Source organism: Notamacropus eugenii, chromosome 1, assembly GCF_028372415.1.
Source record: "Notamacropus eugenii isolate mMacEug1 chromosome 1, mMacEug1.pri_v2, whole genome shotgun sequence".
Taxonomy (NCBI): domain Eukaryota; kingdom Metazoa; phylum Chordata; class Mammalia; order Diprotodontia; family Macropodidae; genus Notamacropus; species Notamacropus eugenii.
In genome coordinates this window covers 53,475,395-53,489,340 of record NC_092872.1, presented here as the reverse complement: position 1 = coordinate 53,489,340, position 13,946 = coordinate 53,475,395, and the positions used below count along the sequence as shown (strand labels likewise).

Here is a 13,946-nt window from a genome sequence, read left to right as displayed (position 1 = left end):
ATGTATATATAAGATTTTTCACATTATAAAATGTTTTACATGAGATTAGTGGGTAGAGAGCTACGCTTGGAGCCAGAAAACCTGGGTTAAGTGCCATCTCTGGCACATGCTGGCTGTGTGATCCCCAGTACTAAGTCAACTTCTCAGAGTTCTCTAAGACTCCTTAATGATGAGTGAAATTCCATGAATGATGTTAGGTATGGCCTGACTGTATTTCAGGCTTGTTAATCAATCAGTTACAAACCTTTACTAAGTATCTAATAGCTACTGTATGTTAGACACTATTCTGGGCACTAGGATGCCTGTCCTCAAGGAGTTTACATTAGATTATCAGAGACAAAAAGTACATTAAATATATGTATATACACACAAAATATGTACAGAAGAAATACAAGGTCATTTGGAGGGGAGAGAAGTACTAGCCTCTGCGGTTTGGGGTAGGCTTCACATTACTCATTCATACCTACCTTTCTTCTTATTGGTCTGATTTGGTGATGTTGTATTACTTTTGGGAGGCTAAATACCATCTGTATACTGTTTTGGCCATGAGGGCAATGTCCCAGGAATTCACTTACCTGATGTTAAAACAGAGATGCCATCTGATGGTGGATCTGGATGTCCAGCCATAACCTTGAGTCCAATGGCTTCCACTTCTGACTGGGTATGAGCCTTCACCCAAGCTTGTACTGTAGGATGCTCAACGATGGTATTTAACTCAGAGAGATTTATGCCAAGTAATTCTTTCATAGTTTGAGGACTTAATTTCTAGAAATCCAAGATGAAAACAGAGAACACCTGAGACTATTGCCTTGGGTCCTACAAGGCACATCCCAGGAGACACAGACCGGCAAGATAGTACCAAAAGTTTAGGTCACTAGTTAGCTCAGTGGATACAGATGCAGTGTTAAGAAAACCAAGGTCACATGTTTGACCGTCATCAATTAAGCACTCTTAGTGTTACTCTATGAAGCATAGAGGGAAGCAGTGTGTTTTAGTGGAAAGAACACAGGACTTTGAGCCAAAATTGTACCTTGGGTACATCAATTCATCCTGAGGACTCAGGGAACAAACTTTTAAGAGACAATTGCTTGTTCAAGCTGTGAGCCCATGAATGGTTAGTATGGGACAACATAACGGCTGGCAATTCCAATGAGACCCCAGTGTTTCCCACCTTAACCTCCTCAGGATTGAGGTCTGTAAAGGTGTCCATGTCCATCACTGGAGAGTCAGCTGCATAGCAGATGAGATCTTTAGCTGGGGCTCCTCCTGCCAGGAGGAAGCAGAGGGGAATTCCGAGCTTAAGCCATTAGCCAATTGGCTAGTACTGAGTTTAGTCCAATCCCATTTGCCTGGCTTTCTGGGTCCTTTACACCCCCCCCCACCCCCCGCCCAAGTACACACACTGGTCTAAGAAGAGTCTCCTTACTGTGCCCTGTGCACCCTATACTTGGGCCTGACCCCTGCTGTCTGGAATGCTCTCTCCCCATTAAAAGGGACCAAAAGCCATCTAGTCCTACCTATACCTTTTCCCTATTTCTATTGTTTTAACCTATTAGCCATTTTCTGTCCTTTTCAGTCCAAAGATCATTCTCTTCATCAGAGAAAGCAAGCAACATAAGAATTGAGTAGTTCTATCTTCTTTCTGGAATCCATTATTATTATACTAACCAACCTGCGCCATGAGTTTATGGCTTCTTTGATTCTCCTCTTTTCCTCAGTGTACCTAAAACAAGCTCCAACCTCTCTGCCCTACCCACTTTTCTGGCTGTTCTTATCTTTCCTCACTAGCCTGAATTCATTCTGAGCTTTAGAGCTCCTGACACTTTTCTTAGAGAGCCAAACCAGGTATTTTGTCTTCATCCGCCAGCTGTGTGACCGTGGACAATTTACTTAAAGTCTGTCCCTAAGGCAGCTTGCTAAGACTTGTTTACTCAGTTACAAACGGGTTGTGACCTATACCACTCTACTAGTAGTGGCCAGGTTTCTGGATACCTTGTCAGTCTTAGCATAGTGCTGGGCACATAGTAGACATTTAACGTTGATTTACTGATGCATGGGGCCCTGCAGTGAGATCTGAGGAGAGGATGGAGACTATCCAGCATCATTCTCTTTCCCTAAAGGATCACTGACAGAAAACTGGAAGGGACCTGAGAGGTCATCCAATTCAATCCCTTCATTTTACGAATGAGGAGACTGAGACCTGGAGAGTAGAGTGATACATCATATAGGTAGTAAGTATCCAAGTTGGAATTTGAACTCAGTTCCTCTGATTCCAAATCGCTTCAAACAGCCATTCAAATGCCTTGCTAGGTACTGTGCTAAAAATGTATTACAAATATGATCTCGTTTGGTCCTCACCACTCTGGGAGGTAGGTGTTCTTATTATCCCCATTTTACGGATGGGAAAACTGAGGCAGACAGAAGTTAAGTAATTTATCCAGGGCCACACTGCTACCGAGTGTCTGAAGTCAGATGTAAACTCAGGTTTTCCTGACTCCAGGCCCAGTACCCTATCCACCATGGACTATAACTACCATGGTCCAAAATGATAATCTTTGTACACTATTATTAGCCATGGTGTTTTTAGGAAATGCATAATTTTTAGGACACTATAGTTTGAAGAAATGTTAAAGTAACATGGGTAGGGTGAGGGAGGGGCTCAAAAGTTTCCTGAGATGCTCAGGCTGGCCCTGTTCTTGACTTCTCTGGGCAAAAGCTGCCTCTGTAGTAAAATGAGAGGATTGAATAGTCTATCTAGCCTTTTTTTTCCTGCACTAAAACAGATTAAAGAGAAGCAATATGGTATAATGGGTAGAGAGCTGAGTTCAAATCTTACCTCTACCACATACTGACTGTATGACCTTAGGAAGGTCAGCAGCTAGATGGCTGGTAGATAGAGTGATAGGCCTGGAATTAGAAAGATGTGAGTTCAAGTCCAGCCCTGGAAGTTACAAACTGTGTGACCTTGGGCAAGTCACTTAAGCTCTGTCTGCCTCAGTTTTTGTTGTTTTTTGGTCATGTTCGACTTCCTGTGACCCCATTTGGGGTTTTCTTGGCAAAGATACTGGAGTTGTTTGCCATTTCCTTCTTCAGCTCCTTTTACAGATGAGGAAACAGAGGCAAAGAGGGTTAAGTGACTTCCCCAAGGTCACATAACTTATAAGTGCCTGAGGGTGGATTTGAACTCAGGAAGATGAGTCTGTTTGATTTCAGGCCTAGCACTCTATCCACTGTGCCCCCTAGATGCCTGCCTCAGTTTCCTCATCTGTAAACGGTAATAGTAATAGTACCTGCCTCTCGGGGTTGTTGTGAGGATCAAATGAGTTAATGTCAAATATCAAATGAATCTTTAAAGTGTTTTACAAACATTAAAGTGATACCTAAAGGCAGGCTATTTATCATCATTAGTATTGCTTACCTTCTCAATGCCCCAGGCAGCTAACTCCCTTAGGTTATAAACTGCCCAGCAGGTCCTGACCAGCATTGGTAGATGGATTTTCTTCGTAAGAAATCCCCCACACCAATGAAGTCACAGTTCGTGTAAAGTAGAACAACCAATTCAGTCTAAATATTTCTATTGGCCCAGTAAAATTTCTAACCTCCATAGTTTATAATCCAGCCCCTGATACATGGAAACATCTCATTGAACAGCATGCTGGCGCCACCTGCAGCAGCTGTAGTTCCCTCAGCTGAGCCTTGGGACTTCACACATCATGGGACCCGGGGGAGAGAGAGTGATACTTGTAGGGAAGGTTCATCCTTCGACAAGCACTGCTTCCTGCTGTTAGAACTGGAAAGGACCTAGGTGATAATTTAATTTAAATTCCTCATTTTATAGATGAAGAAGTTGAAGGCTGGACCTCAGATCTGCTTACTGCTCCCTTACCACTTCCCATGATGCCACTAGATATGGCCTCAGAGACCTCCTATTATTATCTTGAACAGTTAGACATCCCACTCATAGAAATGACTGAGGGCTCCCTCTGGAATCTGTCAATACTTCTCCTCTCTATTTCTCTCTGCTCCCCCTTCTTTCTCCCTTTGTGTGTTTGTCAGCATCCAAACTCACCAAGCAAGGACTTTAGCATCTGATAATAGGCATTCCCTGTATTCTGGTGCTCCTGGACTGTGGCTTTCACCTGCTGGTAGATGAGGCTTTTCTTTCTTTGAGAACACTGAGAAATATCCAAGGGTGTTCTCAGCTCCCTGTGCCATTGAAAGATTTGGAAACAATTTAACTTAGAACATGAAAACATAGACCTTTATCAGAATTCTATGCCTGTACTCGTCATGGCATGAAGATAATCCTGGGTTCTTAATGGCTATGATAAATGGAGTACAGTCTCTGGTAGGTGCCATTGATTTAGAAATACTTTGAGTATGAGTCTACGGATGGACTACTTTTCTGCTTTCAGAGAATCAGCTTAGTTATGGTTAGAGAGTCTCATTCTTAGACTTGTATAAGCTGAGGAGTTCTCTTGACCACAATAACTCATGAAGATCATCTGCAAAATGATAGAGGAATTGTGAGCCATGTAAGTGAAGGGAATAAATCACAAAACATTGAAGTGCTGAGTACCAGTAAGTGTTCTAATGTCAGTCAATAAACATGTATTAAGCACCTACTATGTGTCAGGCACTCTGCTAAGTGCTTCCTTTTATAGAGCATTGAATGAATCCTTGTCCAGTGTAAATCAGTGGTGGCACAGGGAACAGGCACTGGCCTAGGAGTCAGGAGAACTGGGTTCTAGTACTGCACTAGTTCTAGTGGCACCTTGGGAGAGTCCCTTCCCCTGTTCTGGGTTTTATTTTCCTTCTTAGTAAAACAAGGGACTTGGGTTAGGGGATATCTAAGGTCCCTTCCAGGTGTCAGATTTTAATGAGCCCTTAACTATATCTTCCCTTTTGTATTTCCAGACTAAAACATCCAGATTATTTTATACTTTCTATCCTAATAGCATTTCATTCTCTCCCTAGTCATGCTCAACCCAACCACAAAAGGAGTCATCTTTGAATTGGACCCTGGACCTTTTCACGTTCAATTTAACAAATTAATTATAATAAGAAAGGTGATTGCACATGAAACTGTGAATCTGTTAGGTTCAATTTACTATTCCCTTTAAATATATATTAAGGTTATCATGTAAAGTTTTTTTCTTTTTTACTTCCTTCTCTTTTGCCCTAGAAATGGCTACCATTAGAAACAAATGTGTGGTATATGTGCATATATATATGTACACATATATATACTTCTATTATATATATTATAATATTATGTTATATATAATATATATACTTCTATTTATCAGTTCTTTCTCTGGATACAGATAGTGTCTTTCTTCACATGTCTTTTATTTCCATTCTATTTTATGTGTTGCATCAGGCATAGTGACTGGCTATTTCTGTCTTGGCCGTGTGGGACAGTGGAAAGGGCATTGGCCTTGGCCTTGGTTCTAATTCTGACTCTGCCTATTACTACCTGTGCAACCATGGGAAAATTGCTTAGCCTCTTTGGGCCTCAGTCTCCACAGCTGTAAAACGAAAGGGGAAGATGTTTCTTAGGTTCTTTCCAGCCATCAGTCTATTATCTTGTGGTCCCTTGGTTTGTGTAAAGTCAGGGACTGTTAGCCCTTACTTGGAGCTCAGGAGCTGAACTAGACACAATAAATCCTTATTGCACAGAGCTGCAGAGAGAGACTTATCGTATTAGGGGAATCTCACAGTTTTCCCCGTGTCCTAGTTACTCCTCAAGGGGAGCTCAGAGACTCACGGACTGGAAGGACCTTGGAATGTTTGAACTTGGGACTTAAGGACATAGGCAGTTTAGGTCATAGAACATTGATTATTTTAACTGCAAGGGATTTCATAAATTAACTAGTTTTTTTTTTTTTTTAACAGATGAAGAACCTAAGTTAGCCCAGGAAGGGGGTGGTCACTTGCTGGAGATCATATTGTTCTTAGTAGAAATGTCTGGGATAAGAACCCAGGTCTCTTGATTCTTCCTATGGGACTCCAAGGGGAAAAAAAGAGGGTCCAGGGAATAGCCTTAGGGTATACCCACAGGTAGGGGAATGTGCCTCCAATTTCATGCAAGAGAAAGTCCAGCCCCCCAGCTCAGAACTTGTGCCCTCCACAAACCTCGGAACTCTACCTAACATGAGTATTACTTTGCTTTGGAAGAGGCAGCTCTCAGTATTTTAAATCCATGTGAAAAGGAGGGGATGATCTGAATTCATAGAGCCCAGGGGAGGAAGACTTGGGAGCACAGAGTGTGGGGAGCTCATGTCCTCTCTCCAGATATCTACTGTTCTTCTGTCTTCTACTTTCAATGTCTTTGGGTTTGAGTCAATGCCCTGAGCACTAATTCAGTTTATCCTCCCATCTGACATTCTCAGAAGAAGCATGGAATAGACTGTCAGACTAAGAGTTGAAAAGATGTACAATGACTTCATGTGCAATGACCCTAGCTGAATGACCCTGGGCAGGTCACTTAATTTTTTTTTGAGGCAATCTGGGTTAAGTGACTTGCCCAGGGTCACATGGCTTGTAAGTGTCTGAGGCTGGATTTGAACTCAGGTCCTCCTGACTCCAGAGTCAGCATTCTATCCAATTTGCCATCTAGCTGCCTCAGGTCACTTAATTCTATTGAACCTCAGTTTTCTCATTTATAAAATGTGGATAATAATAGCACCTATCTTATTCCTGGAGTCAGGAAGACCTGAGTTCACAGCCAGCCTCAGACACTTCCTAGCTGTGTGGCACTGGGCAAGACATTTAAACTGTTTGCCTCAGTTTCCTCGTATGTAAAATGAGGATAAATAATAGCCTCTGCCTCCCAGGGTTGATGTGAGGAAATAATAATTATGAAGTATTTAGCATAGTGCCTGAAACATTGTAAACACTGTATAAATGCTAGCTATTGTTTTTTTATATACAAAGTGCTTTATAAATTGTAAAGTGCTGTATCAATGTGAGCCTAGATTATTGTTTCCAAGAGAGAGAAATGGCTTGAGTTATACCGGATGTCCTCAGGCCTGAGGTGCTGCAGCAGATGGTCTTCTAAAGCACAGATGTGAGGGTCTAGTGCAGTGAGGATGGTCCCTCCTAGCTGGGTGTGGTTCCCCTTCAGGTACTGGTGGACCATTGCATTGACCTATGGATACACACACACAGTATTTCACATTCCTAGATGTCAGATCTCCTTTCCCTGTCCAACGTCCAATGCTTTCTCCCCTCTCCTTTCCTTGTAGGGTCTTAGGACTATTGTTGGCGGGCGAGGTGATTGTTTTGGAACTGAAAACTAAGTTTGTAGGAAGAAGGAAAGTCTATGTAATTGAGCAGTTTAATGTCCCATTACTGTTTCCTAGCTGCTTCCTAGAAGTGTCTCCTCTCTACATTCAGATTATAAGAAAGACTCTGACTTCTTTTGTATCCTGACATAGCACACGCCTAGACACATAGTAAGTGCTTTGTAAAAAGGAAAAAGGAAGAGAGGAAGGGGGAGAAAGGAATTCTTCCCATATCTTCAGTCTTCTTTCTTTGCCAAATGGAATATAGTGGAACAGGTCTTGGATTGGTGGCTGGGGACTCTGGGTTCTAGACTTAACATTGCCTTTCACGATTTGTATGCCCAAGGCAAGTCATTTCCCCTCCCCGGGCCTCAGTTTACTCCTCTGAAAAATGGGGGCAAGAATTCAGGCTATTGTGAAACTCAGATGAGCAAAAAAGGTTGAATACATTTGTAAATTGTGAAAGTTCTGTAAATCATAAAGCACTTTTCAAGTAATAGAGGACTTTGTAAACTAAAAACAAATCTCTGAAAATAAATGATAACTTTGCATTTGTAGTAATAGTAGTACTTTATAATGAATAGTGCTAGTATTTTGTAAATAGGAAGCTTTATGGATTGTAAAGTGCATTGGAAACTGTAAAGGTCTTTGTGAATAATAAAGCCCTAAAAACCAGCAAAATATCTTGTAAACTGTAAAGTGTTAAGTGAGTGTTAAGTACTTCGATTCTAACCAGTTCTAGGGACAAGCTTTTTACTTGGATGCTTGTGGAGATTCGGCTAATAGCTCTGCAGCTTTTGGAATAACTTCAGAGACAGTGGATGATGTGGCCTCTAGATGTCTCTTCTGTCTTTTTCTTTAGTCGCCTGTTCCATGAAATCATCTTTCCTGCTGTAACACAGTCTCATCTAATGAACCCATTACTTTGATTTGACCCAGGGTTTCTGCTAAATGATCCACTAGCAACACTAAAACCTAAAAGGTTGAACATCTAGAAACTTGTGGCTTCAGAAAGGAATACCTCTATGAGCTTGACTGATGGGAGTAGGATTCCATCCCTATACAGTCAACTAAAGCTCCCTGGCTTCCCCTAAAGATGGGTCTCAGCTTAGGGAAACCTGATTAGAAAAATTCCAAACTTATAAATAAAAGAGACAGATGAGGGAATTACTATTTCCATTAAAAAATTTTTTTTTCTGACTACAAGAGTATGCCCCCTCCTGCTGGGTTCTTTGAAGCAACTAGCTTTTTCAATGTGATTTAAGTTAGAGAAATCCCATTCAGAGGCAATTTATCAGGAACATATTGTGTAGAGCAAGGCACACCTGGATCACTGCCACCATCCTAGCACAGATCCTAATTATCACCCCATCAGGCTATTATAACAATTTTCTAGCAAATCTTCTTACTTCCAATCTCTCCCTCATCCAATCTATCCTCCATATTTCCTTAAGGAAACCTTCCTTGTCCTCTTAGTTGACAATGCTTTTTCCTTTTTGAGATGTCATATAATACTATGGGCTTTAGAGGTAGCTCAGTGGCTCAGTGGATAGAGCAGTAGGAAGTTAGGAAGACCTGAGTTCATTTACTAGCTATGCAATCCTGGGCAAGTCACTTAACTGCTGCCTCCATTTCTTCATCTGTAAAATTGAGATAATAATAGAACCTATTTCCCAGGGCTGCTGTGGGATCAAATGAGATAATATGTGCAAAGTGCTTTACAGACCTTAAAACATCATGTAAATGTTAGCTATGGCCACTGTTATTATTATGGGCAGCTGGGTGATGCCATAGTGCATAGTGATGAACCTGGAGTTAGGGAGACTCATCTTCCCGAGTTCAAATCCAGCCTCAGACACTTACTAACCGGGCAAGTCACTTCACCCTGTTTGCCTTAGTTTCCTCATCTGTAAAATAAGCTGGAGAAGAAAATGGCAAACCACTCCCATACCTTTGCCAGGAAAACCCCAAATAGGGTCAGACATGATTGAACAACACAAAAAGTTTATATGCTGATTTTCAGTAGACCAACTAGGAGAGGAATTTTTCTGCTTTTCCCCCTACATTTCTTTTTTGTTCTGTACCTATGATTTCAATGATATTTGATATTCTATCAAAGCAAGTTAGCACTTGATCTGTAACTTACAGTTTTAGGGAATTTCCTGGGGTCTCTGATAGGCTAAACCAGGGATGGGGAACCCAAGGGCTTGAGGCCACTTGTGTTCTTGAGGCTACAGGTTCCCCACCCCTGAACTAAACTAGGGTCATTCAAGTATGTGCCAGAAGGAGGACTTGAACCCAGGACTTCATGCTGGCTCTCTCTTTCTTCTTACCTTTGCATCATGATTTAACCAAGAAGTTCCTCTCAGGAGGGTGACTAAAGTATCGCTGGCAGTGATGTTCCACCTGGCCATCTCTTCTGGTTGGTATGCTTTGGCTATGTGGCCCAGGAGTGGGAGGTAGTCTTCGGGAAACACTCCAAACATCTGTTTCAAGACGTCATATGGCACAGTGTGTCAGGGCTAAACACTACCTCAGGGACCTTCTAGTTTAATCTTTTCATTTAAAAAAATGTCTAAACTCAGGGCAGCTAAGTGGGGCAATAGATGGCCCTGGAGTCAAGGTGGACCTGAGTTCAAATCTGGCCTAAGATACTTCCTAGCTGTGTGACCTTGGGCAAGTCACCTAACTGCCTCAAAAAAATAATGTCTAAACTCAGTAACTGTCAACAAAACACAATTTTAAAATGATTGTATATAGATCTGCAAACTATAAATTATTTACAATTTATTTTTAAAATGCATATATTGATAATAAAACAATAATTGTATTTTTTTTTCATCCTATACACTCTTTTTGTTGTGTATTTTTCAGTTTTGTTGCTTTTATTTTTTATATAGTCATTGTATATATTGTTCTGATACCTCTTTCTTGTTCTGTAACATTTCTTATTTTTCCCATATTTTTAATATTCTTCATATCTGTCATTTCTTTTGGCATAATAGTATTCCATTAGTGGCATAAACTCAATATGTTTTATAGAGGAAGAATTTCAGGTACAGAGAGAGAAACGATTGACCCAAGTCATGCAGTCAATTAGCAGAAGATTTGGGACTAGAATCCTGGTCTCCATCCATTGTAGCACATCACCTTCTATCCATATGGGAAAATGAATGGGCTTGACATGGATTTTTGTATTTGTGAATTGCCTTACTAGGACTCAGTATACAGGGTGACCTTCCACTCCCACCTACATGCCTTTGCTTAGGCAGTTGAGCTTGCTGATCTCATAGGTTGAGGGCTTAGGTATGTCTCTCCCATAACTTCTCTCTCCCTCTTCCCTCACCAACTCAACTATACCTTGTCCAGTTTCATTTTCAGAACCTGGAGCAGGGGATCCTCAAACTCCATGCTCCCAAAGAGATCCAGGTGGTTATTTAGGATGCTGTCGGGCAAGCAGGCTTCTAGATCACTACTCGAAGTGTAACTGGCAGGTATCATGTCTCTTTCCTTCCTTATTCTGTCTGCTGTTAGTAGCTTTCCATGACAAGCTGCGGAGGCACAAAACAAAAAGTCATGGGGTGACTTTCCAGAAACACAAAGTCTTCCTTTCCTTTCTATCCAATAACCCCATCTAAGTCTCAAGCCCTTGTGCTGGGCTTTCTGCAGAAGGAGACCACTCATTGCACCCTTCACGTGAAATGTTAGGAAGATGTGTGAATTTAGGGTTCCTGCCATTCAACCCTTCCACAGTCTGACTCCAGCTGACCTTTCCAGCCTTATCTCATGCTGTTCTCTTTCACATACTCTTCTCTTTCACCTCTTCTCCATCTTCATACTTTTGCTCACATCCTTTCCTACACTGGGAATTCTCCTTTAGCCATTGAGATAACCCTTTTTCATTTTTGGTAGGTCCAGGTCAGGTGCCACATTCTCTATGCTCCTCTATGAAACATAACTTGGTCACCATCCTCCTCCCTCCCCCCAACCCCAGCTGAAAGTGCTCTTCAGGTTCATGGTCAGATGGAATTCTCTTGGTCTTCTTCCTCTGAACACTCTGCCATCTTGGCAAAGTGCTTTCTAAAACATAATCTCAGCAGAGTGGTTCAGATATGGCCTGATCAGGCAAGAGCACCTCCCTCATTCTGGATCAATCAATATAACATTAGGATTTTTTTTCAGCAGTTCTATTATGCTATTGAGTCATATTGACCTTGCAGTCCACAAAACTCTCAGATTGCTCCAAACTACAACAGTAGATACTTAACACATATTTATTGAATGTAACCAACACAATCCTTCCTCTTCCATTCAAACATTTACTGAGAAACAGTTCATTGGAAGACTGTGAGCTTGGGGCTGTGGGAGAGACAGAAATGAATGACAAAGTCCCTCCTCTCTGGGAGCCCATAGTCTAACAGGGGTAGTAGCAGGAAGGGGGAGGAAGAAAATATACGAGTATAAAATAAGGACAGAGCAAAGTATACCAGTAATTCAGAAGGAGATCACTCCTGGCCAAGTATATTATAGAAAGTTCCCTGAAAGGGGTAGCAACCTGTCTGGGCCATGAAGAGTGATAATAATAACTGACATTTACATAGCACTTTTAAAGTTTGCAAAACACTTTATATACATGATCTCATTTGAGCTTCACAATAACTTTGGGAGGGAAGCATTATAGCCCCACTTTGCAGATAAGGAAACTGATGCTCAGAGAGATTAAGTGACCTGTCCGTGGTTACACAATATGTATCAGAGCCTTTCTTGACTCCCAGGAATAGTGATACTTGCATGATCTACTTCATAGCATAAGCTGCAAGTGCTATATAAATACAAGCCATTATTATTAATCCTGTAACTTTTAGTCCTGGTCAAAACTAGTCAGCACTTTCCAAAGATAATTTGGAACAAACAGACAGATGAAGAAAAAAATGCAAAATACTTCTGAAACACATGGAAAGAGTGATCTTATTTGTTTTAGGCAATAAGAGGGAATCCTAGGAGACCTTCCTGAAAAACTGGAAAGGAAGTTCCCTGTGTCTTAATGAGGTAGGGTCATGGTCATAGTCAAAGATTTAGAGCTGGGAGGAACCCTAGAGGTCATCTGGGTCAGTTCTTTCATTTTGCAGATGTGGAAATTGCAGTATAGAGACTTGGCCAAGGTCACACAGATCATACCCAGTAGAGCTGAGATTTGAATTCGGGTCCCCTGATATCGAATCTCAAGTGCTTTATATTATTATATCATTACTGGTATTATGGTACCAATTTATATTATCATACCAATATTGGTATTATGGTTTAGTGATATTATTACCATTTTTGATACAGTGGAGAAAATGCTAGCACTAGAAAATCTAGGTTCTTTTTGGGATTGTACTGATAGTTTGCAGGGTGACCTTGGGGAAGTCCCTTCTCTCTGGGATGCAGTTTTCCTCATCTGTAAAATGGAGATGGTTGGGCTAGTGTACCTCTGAAACCTTCTTTGATTTTAATAGTCTATGTCTGATTATGTAATGCTTCAAGAAGCAACAACTTTTAAGTAGAATAAATAGGAAGAGATTAAGAGAGACAGGGAACTCAGAATTTCAGCATGTAGACTACCTACCTGTGCCCTTCTTGTTCCTCTGGGGTCCTCTGAGTTGTTTCAAACTGTTCATGAATTGCTCCTTGTTGTGGATCTTTAGCCAACTCAAGAAATTTGGGAAAAAATGTGTCTTCGAGGTCTGTGGAACAAGGGGATGGTGTTAGAGAGAGATGGGCACTTGGGGCAAGAATTTTTTTTCAGTCTTTTTTTCAGCTGTGTCTGACTCTTCATGACCTCATTTGTGGTTTTCTTGGCAAAGATACTGGAGTAGTTTGCCATTTCTTTCTCCAGTTCATTTTAGAGATGAGGAGACTGAGGCAAAGAGGGTTAAGTGACTTGCCCAGGGTCACACAGCTAGTAAGTGTCTGATGGTGGAGTTCAACTAGGAAGATGAGTCTTCCCGACGTCAGGCCCTGGACTCAATCCATTGAGTCACCTAGCTGCCCCTGGGGGAAGAATACTTGGCTTTGAACAGTAGGCATTTTACTCATTTTTACAACAGTACCATGAAACAGATAGTGCAGGGGTTATTATCACCGTTTTATAATTGAAGCTGAGGACCAGAGGGAAGTGAATTGCCCAAAGCAAGGGAAGGAGCCAGGACTGCAACACAAGTCACCTGATATTAAGACCTGATTAGGGAAATTAGAGGTACAAATTAATCCCGTGAAGAGATACAGAAAAAGCAGGTCTCATGTGTAGAACTGGGAGGGTTTATGTACTGTGGATAGGGAGATTATGTAGAGGAACGAGAGAGGCACTGGAAAGTCCTACCTCCAAGTTTCACCAATGGCCAGATATTGATGGCTGAAATCCCACTATTAAAGTGCATATTCTTAGAGACTTAGAATTCTTTAATTAATATGCAAGTAGCCCTCTGAAGGTGGGGAAAGGTGGGAATCACATGTTTAGTCCTTATCCATCAAAATACCTTACAGTAAATGGTATAGTGGAAAGAATGATAAACTTGAGTCAGGAGAGCCCAAGGTTCAAATCTCATATCTAGCACATGCTTTTTATGTTATCCTGGGCAAGTAATTTCACTTCTCTGAACCTCACTTTCCTCATCT

At 41.3% G+C, this 13,946-nt stretch overlaps 1 protein-coding gene and 1 long non-coding RNA gene across 3 annotated transcripts in view; one reads left to right on the top strand and one right to left on the bottom strand.

Moving 5' to 3' along the window:
* Positions 1 to 13,946, top strand: part of LOC140499655 (uncharacterized) — a 44,298-nt gene that overhangs the window by 11,676 nt on the left and 18,676 nt on the right. The gene's annotated exons all lie outside the window — the stretch shown is intronic.
* The window catches only part of LOC140499578 (mesothelin-like), a 31,659-nt gene that overhangs the window by 2,637 nt on the left and 15,076 nt on the right, over positions 1 to 13,946 (bottom strand). For both annotated transcript variants that reach the window (XM_072601198.1, XM_072601188.1), the window contains exons 13-19: positions 12,898 to 13,015; positions 10,650 to 10,840; positions 9,623 to 9,775; positions 7,020 to 7,153; positions 4,070 to 4,206; positions 1,172 to 1,266; positions 576 to 765 (exon numbers count right to left, since the gene is read on the bottom strand). In XM_072601198.1, coding sequence (XP_072457299.1) covers positions 576 to 765; positions 1,172 to 1,266; positions 4,070 to 4,206; positions 7,020 to 7,153; positions 9,623 to 9,775; positions 10,650 to 10,840; positions 12,898 to 13,015 — 1,018 coding nt within the window. The remainder of the gene's footprint in view (positions 1 to 575; positions 766 to 1,171; positions 1,267 to 4,069; positions 4,207 to 7,019; positions 7,154 to 9,622; positions 9,776 to 10,649; positions 10,841 to 12,897; positions 13,016 to 13,946) is intronic.